The sequence below is a fragment of the Porites lutea genome, chromosome 10, assembly GCF_958299795.1.
Source record: "Porites lutea chromosome 10, jaPorLute2.1, whole genome shotgun sequence".
Lineage (NCBI taxonomy): Eukaryota > Metazoa > Cnidaria > Anthozoa > Scleractinia > Poritidae > Porites > Porites lutea.
Genome location: NC_133210.1, coordinates 1,800,738 through 1,824,922, shown reverse-complemented (window position 1 = coordinate 1,824,922; position 24,185 = coordinate 1,800,738). Strand labels below are relative to the sequence as shown.

At 39.5% G+C, this 24,185-nt stretch overlaps 2 protein-coding genes across 3 annotated transcripts; one reads left to right on the top strand and one right to left on the bottom strand.

The window, feature by feature from the left end:
- Positions 1-3,213: 3,213 nt before the first annotated feature.
- Positions 3,214-13,209, bottom strand: LOC140950390 (excitatory amino acid transporter 1-like). The gene is made up of 7 exons (XM_073399606.1): positions 12,603-13,209; positions 10,880-10,922; positions 7,205-7,536; positions 6,288-6,521; positions 5,154-5,348; positions 4,016-4,150; positions 3,214-3,633 (listed from the first exon to the last, which is right to left on the bottom strand). The coding sequence occupies exons 1-7, from the start codon at positions 13,091-13,093 to the stop codon at positions 3,459-3,461; spliced, it is 1,605 nt and encodes a 534-aa protein (XP_073255707.1). The 5' UTR covers positions 13,094-13,209; the 3' UTR covers positions 3,214-3,458.
- Positions 13,210-15,230: 2,021 nt separating this feature from the next.
- LOC140950401 (ADP-ribosyl cyclase/cyclic ADP-ribose hydrolase-like) lies at positions 15,231-23,938 on the top strand. 2 transcript variants are annotated; one of them, XM_073399618.1, is made up of 8 exons: positions 15,231-15,538; positions 18,651-18,739; positions 19,580-19,718; positions 20,295-20,383; positions 21,237-21,335; positions 21,859-21,945; positions 22,370-22,477; positions 23,231-23,938. In XM_073399618.1, exons 1-8 carry the CDS (start codon positions 15,266-15,268, stop codon positions 23,364-23,366), a joined length of 1,020 nt encoding a protein of 339 aa, XP_073255719.1. In that variant the 5' UTR covers positions 15,231-15,265; the 3' UTR covers positions 23,367-23,938. The 2 variants fall into 2 exon arrangements, with proteins under 2 accessions (XP_073255719.1, XP_073255720.1); XM_073399619.1 differs by lacking the exon at positions 21,237-21,335.
- The last annotated feature ends 247 nt before the right edge of the window (positions 23,939-24,185 follow it).

Below are 24,185 nucleotides of genomic sequence, written 5' to 3'. Positions count from 1 at the left end.
TACACATCTGAGTGGAGGTGGTGCTAGTTTAACGATCAATTGAATTAAATGAAGTGAGAAGTCTTTTCTAAAAACCATTTTCTCCGTGGCATCAGGTGCCATGCAGATATAAAAACTGTTTTAAGGAGTGACTTTCCTGACACGAGTTACTCCATCTCTGAGTCGAACATTAGACATCCAGTTGTTTGATCTTGGCAGTTTTTGAAAAGAATATTTACTGGTCGTATCAAAGTGATTAGGCTTCGGCATGATAGGTTCAAACGACAACCACGTCCACGTTTCAACAGTTCTCGATTAAAATAAACCCTCATGAAACGTGGAAATGACTAATACATACGACTTCGTTCACAGCTGATCAAGAAACACTTACCTGGAAAACTGAACTGCGGTGTGCAGTGCCTGTTCAGTGTGGTTTTCTTCACGAAATTTCGACTTCTTAATAGTTACCGCTTAGAAAAAGGTGTTTCTAACTGACAAGCACATTACCATAATAAGACCTTGGTTAATTAGTGCATTCAATTGCTTTATGTTTATTTACTAAACAAGGTGTAAAAATTGGAGCAAATTGCCGGTTTCAAAATTGACACTCTACATTGCAGGAAAGTTGAAGGAAATTGTGATGAGCCGTTTAGTCGCATTATAAATCTTCTAATAGCAGGCAACATTCTTAATTAAGCGCCGAAAGTCAAACTGAGCTATAAAACCTATTCATATTGAATCTGCCTATCATCTGCGGTGGGAACCCCGCATACGTTATTAATATTTCATAGCAGTAATATATTTTTTTCGCACTAGGGTAAAGCTACTCCCTTGGCCTAGGTATACAATCATAAGCCATATATCTCCAGGTGTCTTTGTTAAAATACAGGATTCAATGGATAAAGTTTGGAAACGACGTGACACTATACATCAGGAACCACAATGGGCCGGGGGATGGCTCTTGTTTGCATCCAACTGGGACATTGAAAGACAACGTAGAAAAGACCGAACAAAACGTATCCAAAATAACGATTACAAAAGCAGCATCAAGCGACCGGCAAAAATTTATTTCAAAAAACTGAGACAGTAAAATATATATATTTATGTATTTGATTTTGAAAAATACTGTAACCCCAGGACAATATAATGGCGGGGTTTTGCAAACAACAGATGAATATCTCATTCCCAAAAAAAGTAGTTGCACTCAAACCAAATAAGGAAATCGCTTTGTCAAGTCAGATAGCACTAAAACAACAGGTAACCCAGGCTCGGTGGTAGTACCACAGTACAAGTATACCTTTAAAATTACATTGTATGTATGACCGGTAACGTTCCTATCCTGAAACTTGTAGGAAATACCAGCTGTAAGTCAATGGAACGGCTTATTCTGCAGTAAGTTGTTGTTTTCCTTCAGAAATGTTCACACAATTTTTTTTACTCTGCAGTTAGTCGTTGTTGTCCTTCACGTTTTCACGAAATTCGAACGAAACGCGCTAAGCCGGAAGAAATAGGACTGCCCTCGGATATGAAAGACAATAAAGTTTCCCCATGTGGAGAAACGAATCCAGCAGACTTTCTTGCTTTTGCTAGACACAGTAGTTTAAAATTAAATCCAAATTAAATGAGTCTCCAAAACCTAATTAAATATAAATATCTTCTCTACATCTCTTTTTTGTTTTGGTTTCGACTGTGCCCTTGTACTCAAGGAAAAAAAAGGAAACGAAAAAGTAGGGAGAGAAAAAAGAAAAAAGGACCAGATGTATCAACTTCGCTATTTGCTTTTAGCCTGCTGCTCTCCTCTCAATTGATGTTTTTTTTTGTTGTTGTTGTTGTTTTTGTTTTGTAGTTTTTCTTTCTTTTGTCACTTTTAACTTGTATTTAATTTGTTGTTTGTTAAAATAAAAAAAAATAAAATAAAATATAAAAAAAAAAAAATTCTCAATATTTGACGAATTGAACTGGACTGATACAGTAAAGAGCAATGAAGTTTGCTTATCGCAAATTCTCTGTCTTTGTAGCCTGTGTGCAGTACACAGGCTATGTTTTTGAGGCCACCACCTTCGTTGTCAGACTTAAGCTCCTTACTTCCAAGTCAGAGTGGATGATTTCCGCTACAAATTTGTATCACACGCAATGATTTACAAACTGAAAGACCGCTGCTTAATCGGCGATTACGTGTACACGTAAATCAGCAGGAACCCAGACATCAGGTCCCACTTGTTCAAAATGGGGATAGCGCTATCAACCGGATAAATCACTATCCAGCGGAGAAGTATTAGTGAAATCAATAGCGCTATCCCGCCGGGATAGTGAATTATTCGGTGGGTAGCGCTATCCAACTTTTGAACCACTGGGGCCAGATGTTTAAACTTTTTTTTTTAAATTTAGGCGTGGACGCGGGTTTTTTCTTTGACGATTTGCGATTGGCTAATTTGAACAACAGCAATTGAAAAAATAACTTTTCCAGCGGGGGAGGTTAAAAGTTGGAGCTCTGGGCCAATAATATCCTGTAGGCCACCAAAGGATGCCAGGTTGTGGATTTGACTTTGTACAGTTCCCAGGCCCCATAAGGTAATGGCCACGCGTTAATCTGGATTCGTACTGTGGTACTATCACGCACCTGTTGTAAGACTTAATGCCGAACTTTAACCAGATAAGCACTGTTTGCAAGAGTATCTATTCGTTTAGGAAAAGATGCTCTAAGACTTTACGAGATCCACAAGGTCCTGAAATGATTTTTTTCTAGTGGTCAAGACTACAACTTTTTTAATCTCTCTTTCAAAATTGGCATCACTGGTCCAAAATCGTTAAAAAACAAAGAAAAAAAAGGGATGCTAGGTATCTGTGTTAGGTTATAATGTAACGTTTATAAATCTCTGCAACTTTTTCATCAATCTGCCTTCGTACGTGAAACATGCATGAACCGGCCCAGCAAGCTAAAGCAAAAGATCCATCCCAGTAACACCTATGTGGAAATAAACCAACCTCGTTCTCAGAGTAATAAACCCTTAGCTTTCTTTGACTTTGTCTTGGTCCATAAAAGGAAAAAACAAAACAAAACAAAACAAAACGAAATAAACAAACAAACAAACTTGGCAATATTGGTCAATAACGAATGCGCAGATGCAATAAAACACTTCTTTGAGTTCTTTGAACTCTGTTACAGAGGCTTGACTGACCGGGGTCAAGCGACAGACACTTGAAAAAGCTGTGGAAAATATTTTACAGATAAGGTTGTCATTTTCACCTTTCAAAGTTTAATATACTGAGCAGTGCGTTGCTATTGACAAAGTTGCAAAACAAGTTAACTTTTCAAGCTTTGTTACGAATACACCTGTAAAAGTGTCTAAAAACTATATGGTCATTGCCGTGCCGTTCGTTCTAAAGAAAATCTTCGAAAAACTACTCGCGTACAATTTCAGGAATCCCCTTGAAAATGCTCATTTATAGGTTCTAAACATGGTTCAAAACGAATAATTTTACAACCCGGACACAACCATATCCGGGTCCTTAGGCCTGTATTTTTCGAGCAGCTCCTGGTCATCTCCTTTATTTGCCTCGTCAGCCTCCCTTAGCTCATCACGTGACAGGTGTGCCACTATTCCAGCCCCAATGGCATCACCAAGAACATTTACCACAGTTCGGAAACGATCCCTGCAAAGAAAAAAAATATCATTATCTAAAGTATTTTTTTAAAAAGTTGAAGGTTTTTGTTAATCCTTTAACTGGCACCTCGTAACTATCGAGAAAAACACTGTTTGTGACAACGAACTAGAGCATGCCTTCAAGCACGCATAAACTCAAGATAGCTACACATTTCATATTAAGACTGGAAAGAGACACTAGAACCCCCTGCAGATTTAAAGTCCCCTTAGTGGTTCGAACCTAGCTCTTAAAATTTGAGACCATTTGTCACTTGCTTCCACTTTATTCTCTTCGTACAATAGCTTGAATACGGAAAACGAAAGTGGACAAGCGGAAGGAAAAGAAACCAAAGACATAAAGGCGGAAAACAAGATGGAACTGTCTGGCTTACATGAACCAATCAACGGCCCAAAGAAGAGCTACGTCTTCGGTTGGCAGATTGACAGCTTGAAGGACAATCAACATGGTAACCAAGCCTGCAGATGGAATTGCAGCCGCGCCCACTGCTGCAGCCATGGAAGTCAGCCTGAAAGTGAGAATAGACGCCAAATAAGGGATTACATTCATTAATGTATTTGATTAATTTTACTGATAACATTAATCAAAACGGGGTCGTTTAGGATATTTTTAATGTCTGCCTAATTTCCTTAACTACAAGCTTTAGTCTAAAAATTCATAAATAAAAGTCTTTCCCTGACAAAATCATCGCCAATTATGATAAATGTAGATGATTTCTTAGTTTTATAAGTCACAACTTTAAATATTGTTTACAACATGCTTTTTTAGTTTTTGGCTTTCCTGTATATCTCTTCGATACCGTCACTCAATACGGTAACTGTGATCCGTTTGGGAAGTGCCCAGAGGAGCTAAGTCATGAATCCCCCCCACCCCCCCCCCCTCCCCTCATCTCCTCCTCCTCTCCTAGGATACTATTCCATCACAGTGATATTTCCAGCAAAACCAATTCAACACTATAGAGGAAAACATTGTGAAGGGGACACCAAGTACCGATAAGTTTCATTCAGTCCGAAATCTCTACCAACTACATGGTTTAATTCCGGTAAATCTATTCTGGACAGTTTTACAACTTGCCCTTATGCTACGGTTGAAACGGGGAACAAAAACGTGCAACTTGTTTTGCAATATTTCTGCCACACGACTTGTATCCCCTAATAAAAGATGCGTTATATCCCCTAATTTCAAATTCGTCTTGCAACAATCAGAATACTACAAGTTGCGGAGTTAAGCCATACAAGGGTTTAACAGCACTTGATGCAAAATAAGTTTGCCTTGGACCGGTAAAACGCGTGGCATGTACAATATTTTTTTGGAAACTGAAGGAGAATCTCTCTCTACTTACTGCAACAACCTTTCGCAACCCCGCAACGACTTGATTTGTTGCAAGACAGGTTTTATTCGTGGATGGTAAACGTGCAACGTCTGATGTTACAAAACGAATTGCACATTTTCGTTGCCCGTTTTACCGAACCTTAAGAGAAAAGTTTAAAGCGGTGTATAATGGTACATACACGGTGGTGATAACCTGCCCAGCACTGAGGTCAATATCATGCAGCTGGGCGATCCACAGGGCACAAACGCCTTCATACAACGCTGTCCCGTCCATGTTGACAGTGGCTCCCAGCGGAAGAACAAAACGACTGATGCGTTTATCGATACCATTGTACTCCTCAGTGCATTTAATAGTGGTTGGCAAAGTGGCCGCGCTAGGTTAATAATTTAAAGGTAAAAACAGAGAGTGGTTTTTCCATTATTAGTAAAATTCAACTAGTTATCAATGCTGCGTTCTGATTGGTTGAGCTACTACTAGGCTATATGTTATAGATTTTACTAAAACAATTATTCCTATCGCCCTCATGGTCTCTGAGTCAATAGCCCATTGACTCAGAGCCCATTCGGGCTCGAGGAATAACTGTTAAATAGTTGCAAACCGAAGCCAATTACTTGGGAGCCTCTCTTTCAGGGGACACCCTCGGGACCGAAAAAAATGTGCCTTGAATAGAGGTTGGGCTGAGGTCTGATAATAATTTACCAACAACCAATGATAATTAACCTGTCTCTGGATCTGTTGCAGTAGTCATTGTTTCAAACAGCTCAATAATGTATATAAAAAATCACGATTTACGTTTCTCTGCTATATTGTGTGTTGATTTCCCATGTTGTGAAAGTTATCGTTAGTGTTATCAGTGTACACTTTAACTTAACAAGCAACCCACTTTTTAGTCAGTCACGTTTTGAGTACTAAGGTGTCCCTGTATGGAGGTTAAACCTGGGTTTCGGGACAAAGAAAAAGTATCCCCCTTTCTCCTCAATGGAGAGTCTTAAAGCAAAGTAAGAAAATAATATGCTATCGGGAAGGAAAACATAATTATTTCGTCAATTGAGTTCATCTTTAATTGCAAAAAGGCGTGGCGCCACATCAGTGAGAACTGTCTCTCAGGTTATTGGTCAGTTGAGTGGCTTTGGCCTTACACCTTATACGTGATACAAGACCAAAAACCCAGCCTCTGTGCATTAGACGACTCTTGGAGGTAACAAATTAAAGAACTCTCGCTAAACATCTTCATGCAGGGTTACAGACCTCGTTTAATTAGCACAAATGACCAAAAAAAATTGAGGTATTGTAATTATATTGTGGAATTTACCTGGAATCTGTACCATATGCTGTGGCCACGGCATCAGAAAGGTTCTTAAGGTATATTATCGGGTTTTTCCTTGTAAATATAAAATAGACAAGTGGCAAAATGATCACACCGTGTAAAAAGAGGCCAGCAGTCGCAGTACCCATCACATAGCCCAGCATCTCGAATGCTCGACCGATATCATCCATAGCTGCTAGTTTGGCTGCTATTAAACTACAGATGCCAATGGGAGAAAGCCTGTGAAAATAAACAAAAATAATTAAGGATACATTACGGACACGTTACCATCATTATTATCCCATAGTGACCATTATTTCTTTTCATTTTCGTCATCGTTATTATCATTATAACCTTCGTTAGTGTCATAAGCATCATGCATATAGCATATTAGCATTATCATCGTCATCATCGTCAATAGAGACCTTTAGATTCGACGGACGAGAACGATGAGGAGTTAAACTGGGGTTTCTTCGCGTATTCTCAAAAAATAGACACCCCAGAAAGCTTCCTTGTACTTTTTTTTTAATTAGAAAAGTAGCACTGTTATCTATATTGAAGGAGGTTAAGCCCTCTCGGGATCGCAAAAAGATGAAACTTCTAACATTTGATAACTCGTTTCCGCCATTACGACATCCTCGCTAAAACTCGCAGTAGAATGACGACGGCTACCAAGTTTTCCTGCCAAAATGACGCTGGTTCACGCACGCGCACTACTTAGTACTGAGAAAATCTCATACTCGTACTCGTCTTAGAATCTAAAGGTCTCTAATATCATTCCAACTACCACCATCTCCACCACCACCATCTTAATCATAATCATCATCATCATCATCATCATCATATCATCTTTATCAATGGCATCAGAGGTTACTATATTTTTACCATTCTCAGAAAAATAATGTACAACAAATGACCCTTACCACATGACCAAGCCAATCATTTCCATGAGAATCTCGTTCAGCGACTCGAAAAATTGCTTTACTGGAATTCCTCGCTCTTTAACACGACCCAGCACGATGCCAAAAACGATAGAGAACACAACCAACCCAAGGACATTCATGTTACGGGATGCTATCTCGAGGCCACTGGGAACGAGATCTGATCCTGGTGCGAGTTTTTCGCGAATCGTCGTATAGTTGATCGTTCCATTGTTGAATATCTTCATGGAACTATTTGCCGGAATGGACTGTACGTCGACTGTCTTGTTGTATTCGTGATATATTGGCTTCACAGATCTATATTTGGTCCTTTTCTGTGAGAGAGATTAAATAGGAATTTCGTGTATTTTACACTGGGTGAAGTATGTTAACAATACCAGGAAAGTCAATTCAACTTTAGAGTCTTCTAGACGGGTTTTTGATGTAAATATATTTATTGATAATCACATTAAATAATTACATTTACAATACTACAAAAAAACACTTTAACAATTTACATTAGCAGAGTAACGCAAAATTAATTGTTAAATTATTACAGGGCTAAAAGAAGTTAGAAAAAAGTACAACAAGGCAAGAAATAATACGGAGTTAAAAATAAGGCGTCAGTATCCACTTTCTTTTCAAGAATTCTTTATTACTGAATTTTTCTTCTGTTTCATATTTAGCGATGATCTTCGCCCTAAGTCCGTAACTGCTTGGAAGGATTTGTTTGCTCCTACAGTCCCACAAATAGAGTTTTCCAATAATTATAAAATAGTTCAGTAATTGAAGTAAAGGGCAAGCATTTTCCGTCAAAATTCCAAAGAGCACATTTTCCAAGCAGGGACGAATTCGTTGATTCGAAATAAGGCACCAATATAATTCAAATTCAATCCAAACTGTTTAGAACGTGAGCAGTGATAGAACAAATGGGTTAATGATTCGGGTTGATTGTCACAGAAAGTACATAAATTATTTATTTGTTCTAAAATCTATTTTATACAACTTTGTATTTGTGTAAAGAATTGAGTCAATTACTTTGTACTGGGGCTTTAACATACAATTCGACAACTATAGAGTGGGTCAGCTTAAATATTTGATTCAGATTGTCGCTGTTAAAATTAAAGTTACTCTGTAATTTTTGAATAATATTGGGCGGTTTAGCTTTTTCTCTGATGAGTAGGTTGTAGTAATCCTTTGATTTCCCTTTCGTAACAACAAAATTATTGTTACGCACCACAAATGTAGGAGAGTTTATGGAAGGATACCTGTCATAACTTCTTAACGATAATGGAATGGACCTACGTAAGCCAGTCCATTCTAAAATATTTGTTTTGCATTTTTTTTAGACATTTGATTATAAGAATCAGTACTCTTCAGACTAAATAAAAGACATTGAATGCAAATGACTCTCGCATTAACATAATGTTTATAATAAACCGGCTTGTTTTCTACTTTTATTTCTTTGTTATTCCAGATTATGGTTTTCCAATCTTCTTCAGTGGCAAACGTTTCACGAAATTGCGACCACCATAACAAAAGTTCCCGATGAAATTGAGAAGGAATTGTGTAATCCGAGATATTGTAGTTGCAGTTAAAAACGAACAATCCCCCAACGGAGCTCAGTAGTGTTGTAGGTAGCTTTTCCAAGTTCCATTGCTTGCTTGCTTGCTTGCTTGCTTGCTTGCTTATTTCGAGCGAACTCGAACTAAGTTCAATTAGTCCCACTGAAGATACGTTTTAACCAAGCTAATCTCAATGATTTAACCATGCACTCGAGATCAACCATTCTTAGCCCTCCATCTTCGTATTCGTTTATAACTGAAGCTCTTGTTGCCTTATCTACACCTTTCCAGAGTAATTTAAATAGTATTTTATTCAATTCTTTTAGCAATTCCTTGGGAGTTGGAAGGATCGAACAAACGTAAATGTACTGAGGGATAAAAAAAAGACTTGATTATTGTCACCTTACCGGATATCGACAGGCCTCTAGCGGACCATATATTAGTAAGTATTGAATCCAGTCGTTCAATAAAATTCTTTTCTTTAAGGAATTTTTGGTCGTAAGTAAAATATACACCTAGAGCTTTTACTGGTTCGTCCGGCCATTTAATACCGAATGGTTTTTCTTTATAATGTCTCTTAGATCCAATCCACATACCTTCAGTTTTTGAACAGAGAGAATTTCGAATTTGTTAAGTCAGTAGTTCAAATAATCTTTCAGCCGAGCTTGTGTCAGCTAACACAGCGGTTGTATCGTCCGCAAACTGTAAAAGCTTAGTTTCCTCAGTTCGTATTGTGATTCCTTAAATTGTCTCTTTTTGCCTTACAGCAATTGCTAATTTAAAAGTTTCTAGAGCAATTATAAATAGGAGAGTGGATCATCCTGCCTAACACCGCGTTCCAATGTAAAAAAGTTAGAACTAACGCCATTGTTTATAACACAGCTTTGAATGTTGTTATAAAAGGTTTTCACCCATTGAAGGAAGTCTCGACCAAAGTGAAACTTTTTAAGACTCTCAATGAGAAATTCCCATTCCACACTATCAAAAGCTTTTTGAAAATCTATAAACAGCAGTAAACCTGGGATGTTTTCCTTAGCTGTGAAATCCATAATATCGAAAATAGAACGTATTGCTTCACCGATGAAACGATCTTTAACATAACCAGTCTGGTTGTAGTGAATGATACTGGGTAACACCTTTTTAATCCTTGCTGCGATCACCTTGGACATGATTTTCGTATCTACATTAACAAGGGATATTGGCCGCCAGTTTTCGAGGAGAGTGCGATCTTTTCCGGGTTCATTTTTGAAGGATAGGACACTTCGCATGGACTCTCACCATACATTTATCCTTTCTATGACTATAACAAAAAAATATTAGAGTGTTTACGACCAGCTTCATGTTAACTGCAAACGGTAAACAGCAGAGGTAAACAGCAGACTATCGTCTCCCTTTTTCGATTGTTAAGCTTGTCGTTTTTCTCTGACCTTTACAAAGTAAAGATAATTACTACACGCTCATAAAAAACGCGCCAATTGGCAATTGTTTCACTGCCGTTTCTCGTTTCCTGGTTATCGTCAACAACGCTTTTTGACGAACACTACTCGACCCTACTCCGAAGACATGATATGATGTCATATGACCTTTCGCGGAAAAAAAATTTAGTCCTAATATGGAATGCTTAGGCCCTGAAACACAAGACAAACGAAATTAACGCCCACTCTAAAAGGGATAAAGAAAAGCAGACTAAAAAAACTTTAAAAAGGCAATGAAAAAGATGACGAACAAAGAAACAAAAAAAGACAACGACAAGTAACAAAACAAAACATAGACAAACAGAACAAAGTGAATGACACAAACAGACCTGAGGGGTTTTTCCGTTTTGCTTAAAGAGTACTATGACAGCACAAAGCGGGACGTTTTTGCCGGGGCGTGGCGTGACAAGGCCCACAACAGCTGACTCGTCTACGGAGTACTTGGAAAACATTCCTTTGTTGTAATCAAATTTTCCAAGCCGTAGTGTAGTTTAAATCCGTATATCATATGTGCTATACGGTAAAAAACAATATGAAAAAGGTAGCCTTATAAATAACCGCAAAAGACACTAAGGCATCCTTGAGAGATTTTTGCTCTCAAGAAGTCACATACATGTTGAGATAACTATTATACTGACCTGCATGAACGAAGCTTCCACAATGTTAACTGGAAAACAGCTCCTACATAACAAAGCGTAACGAAATCATGCAAACTTGTTTTACCAAGTAGAACTGAAGTAACTCAGTTAAAGGCAACTGATTCAAAATCTTTGCCGGATCCTAAAAGCGCCGTCTATAAATTTCGCGCACGAATTCTGAGTTCTAGAATTTGTCTTTCAGGGCCTGTTTACATGGAGGTGGGGCACCCCAGGTAGGTGAGGTAACCCGCTTAGGTGGGGTAACCCGTTTGCCCGTATAATCTCTCATTTTATTTGATCACGTTTACATGATAGGTGGGGTGACCCGCCGTATTCTACCTCACCTACCTGGGGTCCCCCTCCCCCTCCGTAAATTGGCAAAGCTCCATGTAAAAGAAAGCCCTAGCAAATCTACAAGTTGATACTGATGATCGATGGTTATCCGAGTAGGAAGTCAGAGCTTAAACCAGGTGGGATCGGAATGAAATGCTATTAGTGCAGCGGGGAATGGGTTCAGTGGAATGGAATAAAAAATTAGCGACGGGCTGCGGGACTGAAAAACCCCGCCAATGATAAAGTGAGGGCTCAACCCACGGGCGGAAGAGGGGAGTTTTCAAGAGTCTTCGTGGGTAGGAAAGCCTAATTATAAAGACTGTCTGAATCAGTTTGCGTTTTCGATGATAAAAATGGTGTTCAAACGCAATGGACAATTCAAAATGATCTAGTGTAGACATTGGGCCTCATTCACATAAGCAAATTGAACGAACTTAATCATATTCATGAATGTCGTCGGGCTTGATGTGCTTTTGTCATTCATGCAACACAATTCTGTATTGTCAGTCGTCGATGACGCGTGGTTAATCGGGTTACCATACAAGGAATGTCTCATAAATCTTGTTTACGTTTTGTTTAACTGCATGCATCCACAACTGATTTATAATCGTTATTTCATAAGAGATAAAAGTGCCTTGATATGTTTTGCAGCGAACGTTATTTTAAACCGCTCTTATTAAACGAGAAAATATCAAAACGTTTGCTTTCTTGACGACTATGCACGATCGCGTGATTAATAGGACACGCATGATATGATATAGACCCGTACCCGCGAGCGACTGAAGCGACACCGTGTATTGCATTTCACTGTCGATCGCACACGGCAGAGTAGTCTAGAAAATCTTACCGAGGTATATGTCGTATATACAAGACACAACACAACCAACGCATTACGTTTTTGCCTACTTTATCGCAGGATAACATAAAAAATTCTAACATCTTTGACACCTTAGTGTAAGAAAACCACAGAGCCGTAGACAAGCTGAATAACAACTCGGATGCGGTCATGCATACCGCTCGCTGTGCCGCATAGCTGCCGTAACAGACTTAAGTTAAGTTGTTAACATGCACTTCAAAACGAACACAGCCAGTATCGGAGAAAGGTGAAAAAAATGGTGCATAATCAATGAAATTTCAGTTTCTTCAAATCAAATAAAACCCCTTCGTGGCAAGAGTCGTACAAGAAGATACTGTCCAAATACACCGAGTCTCATTCCAGTTTACCAGCGTTAAGTGAGCAAAAAATGCAAATAACTTCAGCCCTAGCTTGAAATGATCCTTCTCATGCAAAAGCTGTTAACTAGACTTTCAATTCTGAACAAAAAGTTTTTAGAATTTCGAAGAGTTTACATCTTAAATTGAATACTCTTCCATAAGGAAGTATTTTTACCTCAAAAGATCGAGCAGAGAGTCAAGCCCTCTGTAAGGCCTTGAAAGAGGTTTTGTCTCCTTAACCTCAGGTCTGCTGCGTTCACCTGGGCGAATAGAAACTACCAGGACAATGCCAATAAGCACAGCGATGAGCATAGTACCAAGGTAATAGAGCACGGTGCGGCGGCCGATTTTTCCAGTGGCTTTGGAATCCAATGTGGCGAGAGCTGTTATCAGGCTTGCCACAATAAGCGGCAGGATCAACAGTTTGAGCATGTTCATGAAGAGCTCGCCCGGGAACCCTATCAACATGATGGTGGTTTGTTTCCATTCTGGGTCTTTGATGTTGTTTACGGGCTCGTTTACTGTAGCACCGATGATAAAACCGATAATTACGCCAAGAATAATTAGCACCAGGAGTAAATCCTGTCGAAGACGCCGCAAAACAGCGCTGCAGCACGAGCGTAAACGGCGGTTTCCGTCGCGTCCTCGGAACTGTATTCGGCCCATGACGTTGGCTGCTGTAGGATAACTACAAGTTCACAAGGCTTCAGGATTTCTACAAATAGAACGAATGCAAGGCTACGTCTTCCGCGGTACAATTTGCATACGACCCAGGCAACAAACAACTGTTAGTGCCCCGGAAGGCAGGAGGCAACAAGGGTCATTAGCGGGGTGGGGTGAGGGAGGGGGAGGAGTGGAGTGCTGGATAGTAGAGCGAGCGAAACGCGAGCGCGCGTGAAAATCACCCCACGCGAGAAAAGGCCGTGTGTCGCCTTTTCTCACGTGGCGGTGATTTTCACGCGCGCTGGCGTTTCGCTCGCTCTACTATCCCTGAGGAAAACTGGGGGACTACTCGTAGCCTAGTTTCAAGAGTTTCCTACATTAAAACTTTAGAACTCACGAGTTGGTCGAGGTCTTAATTTCTCAAGCGATATGGTTTTGATATCTCTTTATATCCATATCGAGCGCCGTAACAAAGGTGGGGCGTTAATTTGTAAATACCCAAAATGACACCGCGGCGCTTAATCGATCATTTACGGTATACATGGTTTACAGAGTCTCAAGCCTAAACTTCCAACGATGCACTGCAGGTCCCAACATAAATGGGAGTTACTGCATCCATTTGTACACCACTGCCAACACGGGCGCAACAACTCTCAACATTATTGGTCTAACAATGTTGGGAGTTGTTGCTTCCGTTTGCACGTTTGCACGACTGGATTGACTATAATGGGGTCGCATTTTCAATAGAGTTACTAGAATGGGGTCGCATATTTTTGGACTTTGGGGGTAAGAAAGTTCTTCATATTAACTTGCCGAGTCTTCATTTAATTTAAAAAATGGGTCAATTCATTTTTTGATGACCTATTCAAAGGATTGATAAGGTAGATACATAAATAGAAAGTGACTAAGTTGGGATCGCAAAAATTACATATTTGCCCAAAAGTGATTAAGATGGGGTCTATAATTGGTCACAGAATAGACTATAATGGGGTAGGGGCTCTGAGAAGCCAGCGGCACATAACTAGGAAAAATTAACCCAAGGACCCCCCCGGGGTTGAACCTAGTTCCGTAGACCATATCGGTCTTTACTTGGGTCCGTGACAACAACAAATTAGGCCATGCAACAGCATACAGAAACAGACGTTTACTCGTTCTGACTCAGTCAGCTGGAGGGAACGTAATAAAGTAATTAACCTAAATGCCAGGCCGTTGGTTGGAGTATCTGTGCCCCTTGCTGTACGTTTGTCTCAACCTAAAGATAGATAGACATATAAATCTTTTTTTTTTTCAAAATTACGACTAGCACGTTACCAAGCGACAAGAGGCAAACCTTTGAAACTGCTCTCTTCACCCCTCTCCCCTCAAAATACTAATCTACCCCCCCACTATACAAAATGCATATGTAATTTAAAAGCTGGGCATGCTTATTGAAGCAGAGACAAGTTTTGCTTCTGTTCGTTGGTTGATAAAGTTCAGCTTGTTCCAGGCTCTGAGATAGTCGGGTCGGCGCGCTACCGGCCCCCTTTTCCCAGATCACGCGCTCACATTTTCGCGCGCCCTTCACTTACACGTCGTCCGACTAAAACGAGGCAGATGTAAAATTAAGTTTCCCCCTGAAAGAGTTACTATCAAAACATTACTACTTCAGTATAGATGCGAGGTATGCAGAAGCTAGGGGTAAAGAATGGTTCCTCGAAATTCGTGGGACTTGGAAAATTTTGGCCCGATCTCGAAGTCTTGAAGCGTTTCCTACAATCTTGGACAAAATAAAATGGAACAGCAAACCCCCATCCCCCGAAATCAAGGATAAAGCCGCGCGAAGGGCAAAAATGCGCCATTTTCCCATCCTTGATTTGAGGAGGGGGGGGGGGGGGGGAGAAGGGGGGGGGTACAGGTTTTCCATTTATTTTGTCCAAGATTGTAGGTCTCCAAGTCTTGTTTTCGGGTGAATTCGCGTCTCGGACTTTTATCATTCCCCCCACCCCTCCCGGTCACCCCATTACTTTTCTAACTCCATATGTCCATGCCGTGACTTAATCTCTTTGTGACAGATCAGACACTGAGTTAATGCAATGCAAATCCATTAACACTGAACTAACTTCCTTTTTAAACTTCCTGTTTAATAGTGACAGTTGTTTTATTTTCAGTGCAGTCAGCGCTGTCGAGGCTACTAACATGTTTCAGGTTATACTATTGTACTTAATAATTGTTTCTAATTTGGTAAGTTTAACTGTGTCCAAAGGATCAACGACTCATTTGAGGGAGATCGTAATCGGAAAATGTTGGGACTATCAACGACTGAAGAGCCACGAGGTTACCAAGAATTGCTCAAAAATCTGGGGTATATTTTCCAAGGCATTTGCCTATAAGGACCCTTGCAGCGTTTCATTCGCAGATTATAAGACTTACTTTGATGAAGTCGGCATGGATATAGTTAAGCCGAACAAGGTAATATGAATATTCTCTAATTATGCTCATATAATCTATAAATTAGTATTTGTACTGTATTTGTCCGCAGAGTTGTGTAATTTTAATTTGACAGCCGCACGAGAGCCCAGACTGAGGTACAATTACGGAATTCAAGAGAGTTTTTGATTTGATTTGAACACTATAAACGTGAAGGTCACCGGAGCTCTCTGAGCCTTGTCGCATTTTGAACTGATTACATCTTTGTACATGCACGTACTAAGAAAGTTCACACACACCGGTCCTCGTGACGCCGTTGAGAGATTAACAAGATTTAAGTAATAAGTTAACACATACTGGCAACTTTTTGCAAAATACATTTCGGAATTCAAAGGCTTTTTTAGTGGGCTTTTTCTTAAAATTAATTAGTGTTTACAATTTAGCACTTAAATTAAACTTAACGCTGACGCACGGTAACAGCTGAAATATCAAAGTGAATAGCGTTTCTTTAAACAAGAATATATTAGTAATGTATTTTTTTGGTTCGAATCTGATATATGAGCAAGAAAGAATAACTAAAATTAAAATAAATAATAATAATAACGATAATAATAATACACTCTTTTTTTTATATAAGAATGTTGTTTTTTCGGCCCAGGCTGAATATTCTTATTTTTTTGCCGATTTTAGGCTGCAAATATTCTTGTATTATTCTTAAATTATAGCTTATGACATTTCCGTTTTAGAATATATTGGGGTATCAAGTATAGTTAGTGCAGGTTTTTGCGCCTTGTTGGCAAGTTTTGCCGTTCAGAGGATGGAATAAGTTGAAAACATAATTGTGTGGTATTTACAGTTTTTGAACACACAAAATTACATCCTTTTCAAAACCTTAGCCTGGGGTTTATTCTTAAAATATTCTTAAAATTTCGCAAATTTCAGCCTCGATATTCTTATAAAATATATTCTTATAGAAAAAAAAGAGTGTAACAATATTATAATAATAATATTAATATAATATTAAAAGAGATTTCTTTACACATAAAACGGTAAAAACGAACGATAAAATCCGACCTTTCGGACATTATCAAGAAAAAATGTTTCTGATCGTGCAAATTACAGCATTCAAAGGGATGTGGCGCGAAAATTAACATAACAAGGTACGAAGGTTATGAAAATACTTTTGCACGAATAGAGTCTGATTGCACGTTAAGGTTTGGCTTTAAGGTTCTTATGAAAAAGATTTCGTACACCAAACAGTCAAGTTTTTTCCCGCCTTTCTTAAGCACTTCGAAACGTTTGCATGACCAAAAACATTTTTCCTTTATAATGGAGTCATGACTACTCCGAAACGTCGGACTTTATCATTCGTTTTTACCGTTTTATGTATTAATATAATAATAATACTAATAATTATTATTATTATCATCATGATTATGACTATAAAAGTAATAAAGATATTAAAATAAAGATAATGGTATAATAATAATCAATTTTATTGATAACAAAGCAAACTATTAAAACCTAATTATATTTAATTTCGTTTAAAAAACCATTCAGTCATAGCACTATTTACAATTCATTTCGATGAAAAAAAGTCATTTCAATTAAAAACATTTCATTTCAATTAAAAAAGATGATGATGATGATGATGATGATGATCAATTTTGGACTCCAAATGATGCCAGCTGATGGCTATAAAAATTGCATGCACTGTCACTCTATCTTAAAGCGGTGGTTTATTTTTTGATGTAACGTTCTCGTTCATTGACTAACTTGACTCGGTTGTTTGATTGATTTCGTGTTGTCCACTCATAACTTTTATCCTGTTTTTAACGAGTACATTAAGAAAACCAACCTTTTTCAATTCGCATGTGCAGTGTTTTCATTTTTTGCAAGGCTTCGATTAAGGATCACGATGCTTTGCTCATTTCAGAAAAAATGAGAGACGTATTGGAGGGGGGCATTGGGATTTTCGGTTTTTCGGTTTTGGCTATTTTTTAGATCGGTTTTTCGGTTTTGGCCATTTTTTAGATCGGTTTTTCGGTTTTTGTTGCAAAAAACTTCGGTTTTTCGGTTTTGGTGGTCATTGCGGTTTGCGGATTTTTCGTTTTTTAGCATCTGGTTTTCGGTTTTCGTGAAAAATACTAGCGGTTTTTCTGTTTTGGTACCCGATGTAAACGGTTTTTGGTTTTTCCTATTTTGTCCTATTTTGGGTTCCGATTTCTGTTCTATTTGAGCAGCACTTGATCTTGAAGTTTCCAGAGCTATAGCTTTTTGCGACTGCAAAATTGCAATTCTAAAGAGGACTTGTGTGCAAATTCTCCTAAGTTAACTAGGCTCCATAACTAGCGGCTTTTCGGAAATTGAGCCGCAAAGTCTGGGCTCGAGAGAGCGGCAGAAACAAAGCCTATGATTTAAGCAGACACAAAAAGATACGAAGGCTTCAGACAAAGTCCATGACATTCACAAATACTTTGGTGAAATTAGTGTTAGTTTAGTTTGCTCTGTATGCCCCACTTGTCACCATTGTATCGGTTTTTGACGGTTTTGTATGCGGTTTTCGGTTTTGGCCGAATTTTTTTGCGGTTTTGCGGTTTTGGATGATTTTTTTCTTCGGTTTTGCGGTTTCTAATAAACCCCAATGCCCCCCTCGTATTGGCTCTAAGGTTAGGGTTGTTCCAGTTCTATGCCGAGCGAGAATGTTCTTCATCCGGAAGGAATCTGGTTATCTAAGATATTAAGTAATTTGTTTTTTAAAAAATGCAACCAAACCCCGGTTTACGGACACCCGCTTAATACGGACACACCATTATTACCGACAGTTTGCTTTCTCCCTGGGGAAAGAAAGCCCTTACATTTTCTATAAATTCGACCCGCTTAGTACGGACACCCCATTATTACCGACAGTTTGCTTTGTCCCTGGGGAAAGAAAGCCCTTACATTTTCTCTACATTCAACCCGCTTAATAAGGACACCCCATTATTACCGACAGTTTGCTTTGTCCCTTGGGAAAGAAAGCCCTTACATTTTCTCTAAATTCGGACACGCTGTCAATACGGACCCTTTCTGTGCTCCATTCCCCCCCCCCCCCCCCCCCCCCCCAGTGTTCGTATCAACGGGATTTTACTGGCTGTACTTTATTTCTTATTAGAGCCTCTTCTGGTCAGGAACGTATAAAGAAGCGCATATGTTCTCAGATTTCGACTCCAGGTTTACAACTCTTGAAGATACAATGGCAGGGTAAGTAAGGATGGCCGACACTCCTTGGACCAATTTAAGTTGGTTCATCACTCAAATTACAAAGTGGAAAGAACGTGACGTTACAAGGAGTCCTCAACTGACGTAACGCATCGCTTCATCAATTTCTATAAGTGGAAATGCCCATAAGTAACAGTAAAGCCGATATTTGGAGGACGATGAAGGAGATAACTGTCCGCAAGCCGCCTTCGGCCTGGAAATGGAACACAGCCCCATTCGATTTATTTAACCTTTCGTGTAGCGTTCACTTTTCTCTTCCATGCCAATCCTAACACTACGTTGCACAGAAACGCTTAGGGAAAGTTTGCACCCGTAACAGGGGCAGAAAAGAAAAGGGGAGGGGAGGGGACAAAAAAAGCAAAGAGAAAATGGAGAGTGATCGCCTGCTCATCCCATGTTAAGGAGTTCGGATTCCGGAATCCAGGTTTAATTTTTGCTTGTGAAATCCGGAATCCTTGAAAATTTTGCCGGCGGAATCCGGAATCCGGGGCTTTAGAATCCAGAATACAGCACAAGGAACGCGGAATCTCACTAACGATTGGAATCCGAAATCCAAGTTCCATTGATAAAGACTGGAACCAATTGCAAGTACCTGGAATCCGGAATCCAATGCATGGAATTCAGAATCCAAGACTGTCTTGGATTTCCTTACATGGTGACAGCCTGCTCTAAGAACCAGTTCTATGCTACTAGACCATGAGTCAACGTCGCAACTTTTATTTGGTGTAGTTTAGTAGTTTAATTTCCTCCCCCCCCCCTCCCCTTAGCAAATTTCACTAGTACGTACCTATAGCAATTAGCAACCTTTGTTTTGTGTTATAGATGGATAGTGAATAATTTGACCTGGTGTGGGACTCAAGACAATACTACATCTGGGGATGGGATCGACTATTCTTCTTGTCCAGCAAGTAATAAAAGCTGTGATTATATTACTCACTTTTGGGGTCAAGCTTCTGAGAGGGTGAGTAGTGTGCGGAAAAACTGATCGTTTTCACATATTCATCACTCAATCCAGCAGTTTGCAGGATGTTGCAAGGCAGCGCAAGTTTGTAGCGCCGTGCACATGCCTAGATGAATGCCCCTGATTCCCATAATACTCCTGTGGTTCACTGGTAGACCAACTAGACTGGCGACCAGGAAGTCAAGTCTGGTTCCGCAGCCGCAGGGACGGCGCGGAGCCGGAGGCCTTGCGGGGGAGGGGGGAGGGCACTTTATTCGCCAAAGAATAAATACTTACTAAGAGGATAGTCTCCCTTTCCTCTACAAGTCACTAGACGTCACTCCACCCCCTATTCTCTTCGAAAAATGTTCCGCCGTTCCTGGCCTGGTTGATCAAAGCAGGATAAAGATAACTTTTGTAGAACTGGCGCGAACTTCGACTAAATCTGAATACTAACAAATCAAATTCCTGATCGATTCTTTTTGCCTATAAAATGGATGCTCTAAACTGGCGAGTCAGAATGAACAAAAGAAGCGCGTTTGAAATTTGAGGAGTTCTTTCTGATAACGCCAGTAATTTTTTTCTATCTTAATGTAGTTTGCTAAGAAAGCAAGTGGAATTGTTCGTGTCCTGGTAAATGGATCGCGCCTCAGTGCGAGTGGTTATCCAGCTTTCAAAAATGACAGGTTAGAATACATTACGTTCCACTGAGCGAGTATGCGACTTCGTGATTCTTAAACTAAACCGCGAAATCAAAAGAGATGACAGTGCCAAATTATAATTTTAAATAAGTAAGCTCCTCTTAAATTCCATATCATAGATTGTAACGACTTGTAAGAGTCCAAAGTACTGGACCTCCACAGAAAATAAGAGCCCAATAAATAATACTAGAATACCAGATCTGTCATAAATATGGATACGATATTTATCTTGCTTTCATACCTTTTTGGCGACAATGAGTAATGTTTAAGTGTTGGTTCTCATCGTGTGACACTCTTGGAAACAGTTTTTGCTATTAACTTATTCTGAAGTACAATTATGGCCTTGTTCACACTAATGCGTTTTCAAAAGTATGCGTTTTCTTTGTCATCGAAAACGCATCGATCGATTCGCGTCCACAGGACCGTTTTGATGTGTTTTCGACTGTCCACACTAAAAAATCAAAAGTACGAAAACGATAGAATTGCACGTTGTGACTTACCGGTTGAATTTTATGTGTATGCTACAGACACACGCGCCTGCTATATTTTCGGTCATCCTTACGATATGTATGCGTTTTCATTTTGATCCAATTTCAAGAGCATTTTCAAGTCTATGCTTTTTCGATGAAAACGCTCAGCCTTTTTAGTGTGCACGGGGCCTTAGTTATGTTTATAAAAACAGTAGAATATTATGGACTAGTTAATTTTCAGCGTATCGTTTGAGTATAGCTGGTGAAACTTACATTCTCATTCTCTCCCCTCAGAACAAAATCTACTGAAATATTTTGCTGAGTTTTGAAGTAATAACACTGAGCCTTTCTTTAAATACTGATTTCAGCTACTTTGCGACATGGGAACTACCGAATCTGCGTGTGAAAGAGGTCACGAAGCTCATTGTACTGGTTGTGCACATAATCGGTGATGATAGCAAAAATCTGTAAGTGTTGCTGATCAAAGTTGGCAGCTACGGTTTAAAATCGTATATTTGGTTTGCTTGGGATTCCTCTATCTTGTAGGCGACACTTTCTTTATCATTTATCCTAAGTGTAAAGACTTCGTTAATATCGTCTTTAAATCGTTTCTGTTGAATCGTTTTAATTAGGGTTTGGGTTTTTGCTCAAAACTGTTATCCTTTTATTTCAGTGGTATTTATTTTCTAGGTCCCCCTATTGATATTGAATAAATAACACTTTTATAAGTTCAAAGCACTTGGCCAATTAGAAATTATCAAGTCTGATTGGTGAAATATATACGAGGCAGTCCAAGACCCAATTGATATCCCCTTCCTCCACGTCCCGCCTGGATCCGCCACTGGTGCTAAATGTGTTGGCGGTTAGTGAGAAGCATACTTGCAATTGAAACGTAAGGTTACTTTTTATAGAAAACGCAGCGCTACCCGTCAGTAACGTTTTATTATTTCTGTTGATGTTGTTGCTGTTGTTGTTTGTGTGTGTGTGAAGAGAAAGCTGTGGAAAGGGCTCCATCAAGTTATTACAAGATACAGCAAGTAACCGTGGGATCAACACTACATGTTATGATGACCCAGCGTAAGTGGAATCATAAAATATTATTTCTTTCATCTTGAGGTTGTTGTTGCTCTACTGATCACTATAAGAGATAGGATCAGCTCAAAACTCACAATTCTGAAACTAAAAATGTCCTTATTGGACTGTGAGAAATGTCTCCACCAGGATTGTATTTTGGGTCCACTTCTTGGCAGGATGGCCCTTTACTCTCTCCCCTCTTACCTTGAAAGTTCGAATTCTAACAATTTTTTCTTTCTTCTTGTTAAGATGCTATACAACCCGCACTCTTCGTTCATGACATCTGCTTTTGTCTCATATTTTACGGTGCTGAAAACTGAGAAAGATCTAAAGACTCCTTATAGTTTGAGTCTATAATGGAGTGGTAGAAATACTACATTTAACTTTCTTTCGCTTATTTTTTGTTTCTCTCTTTTCTTCCTTGCAGCCAGGTCGAACATCTCTTATGTGCTGATCATCCAGGTGCGAAAGAATGCATTTTCTTTAAGAATTCGGAGAGGAAGATGGCACAAACTGTCAATCAGGGCTGGAAGGGGTACGTTTTTACTCATGTCGTGCAAAACCCTCCCCGCACCTTTTGACGTTTTGAAATTTGACATTTTGACACGAAAAACTGTTTTTTTAGGAAGTGGGCGGGGTCTGGAGTTTTATAAAAAGACACTTACAGGCTCTCCTCAGTTCTCTCTTCCCATCGTCATTAGCTCGGTCGCTATTTCACTGCTCGCCCGCGTTTTTCGCTCGTCTGTACTACTCAATTGAACCTCTTATAGCCTGCGTATTAGGGGCCGGTTTGTTTTTTAGTGCGATGGAAGAAATCTCTCCCCTTCACGTGCTCTCCTAGCGCGGCCTTTAAAAAAAATAACCGGCGCCTACGCGAGAGCGAGTACCACTCGTTCAATTCTGTTTAAGCGCAGTCGAGTGCTTATAAACTTGATGAAATACAAGCTGTGAGAGAACGGCTTTTAAAACTTACCACTAGATTTAGTCATTAATTGTATTAAGGAATCCTGTGTTGTTAATAGAGAGGTTCGCGAAACACTACATTTGCGGGTTGTTGCCCTCTGCCTTGGAAGCCTCAAACTCACAACCCAATCAGGAAAATTTATAGGACGTTTTACAATTCATAGGACGTTTTACAATATGGATTTAACAAAGTTGGGGGATCGTGCAGAAATATCTCTCAACAATAAATTTGGATCCTAGGAGAGACCCTGATGCAAAGGAAAGTTTTAGATCAGAACTAAGGCGGAAAATTTGTTATTATTTTTTTTTCTGTAAAATATTTTAGGTGGAAGGTGCTGGCCATCACTTTGTCTGCGGTTGTGGGTGTTTGTCTCATTGCAGCAGTGGTTCTGTTCATCTGCAGAAGAAGACTCGTGAATGGAATTTTTTCAGTTGGTTACAAAAAGCATACTGATCTATAAACAATAGTGAAGAGTACATCCAAGCACAGGCGGACCATCCGAAATGTTCGAGGCATCGTGATGTCACGCCCGACACGTGTTCCTAACGCCTGGTCTAGGCTTAATTCAAGTGATCGGGAGAAATTCTTCATAAAATACAGAAGTCTGCACCTTTTGATTCCAAATATTGATATGATGTAAGAAAAATGAATAAAAAAATGAAATACAGTTTCAAGCGACAAAAGGCCACAAAAACGCAGAACACGACACTAAAAACATACAGTAAGTTATCTTTATTCATTCTGCTTACATTGCATCAACATTTGGGATGAAAAGGTGGGTGCAAACTACTGTGTTTTATGCAGCGTTTCTACCGATCACTTGAATCAAGGTGTGAGCGGAGAGGGCGTTACGAAATATAGTAAATGTACTGAGATCACATGTCGCGCGTGTTACAATGCCTCAAACAGTTCGGTTGTTTCCCCTTGATCTAAGCAGATCTTTTTGGCAATAAATTGGCGAACTCAGTTATTGGATTTCAGGGTACATGATTGGAGGGGCTCAGCCGACTCAGTATTACTTAGTCTTTCTTGGGGGACGGGGGGGGGGGGGGTTTGCCTTCCCACATTTACTCTTCTTTCCCGTGTCCTTATGAAAAAAGTCCCATGCTAATAGAGTAAAGTGCAACAATAAACTCAAATATTTGGCTTGAAGCTATCATGTGAAGTAGGTTCCTTGTTTATTTTGAAAAACTGATTTTTGTCAAAACCGTTTCTAATAAAGAAGCAAAGAATACAGTCAACTCTCTCTAAGACGGACACCTTTGGGACCGGCACTAAG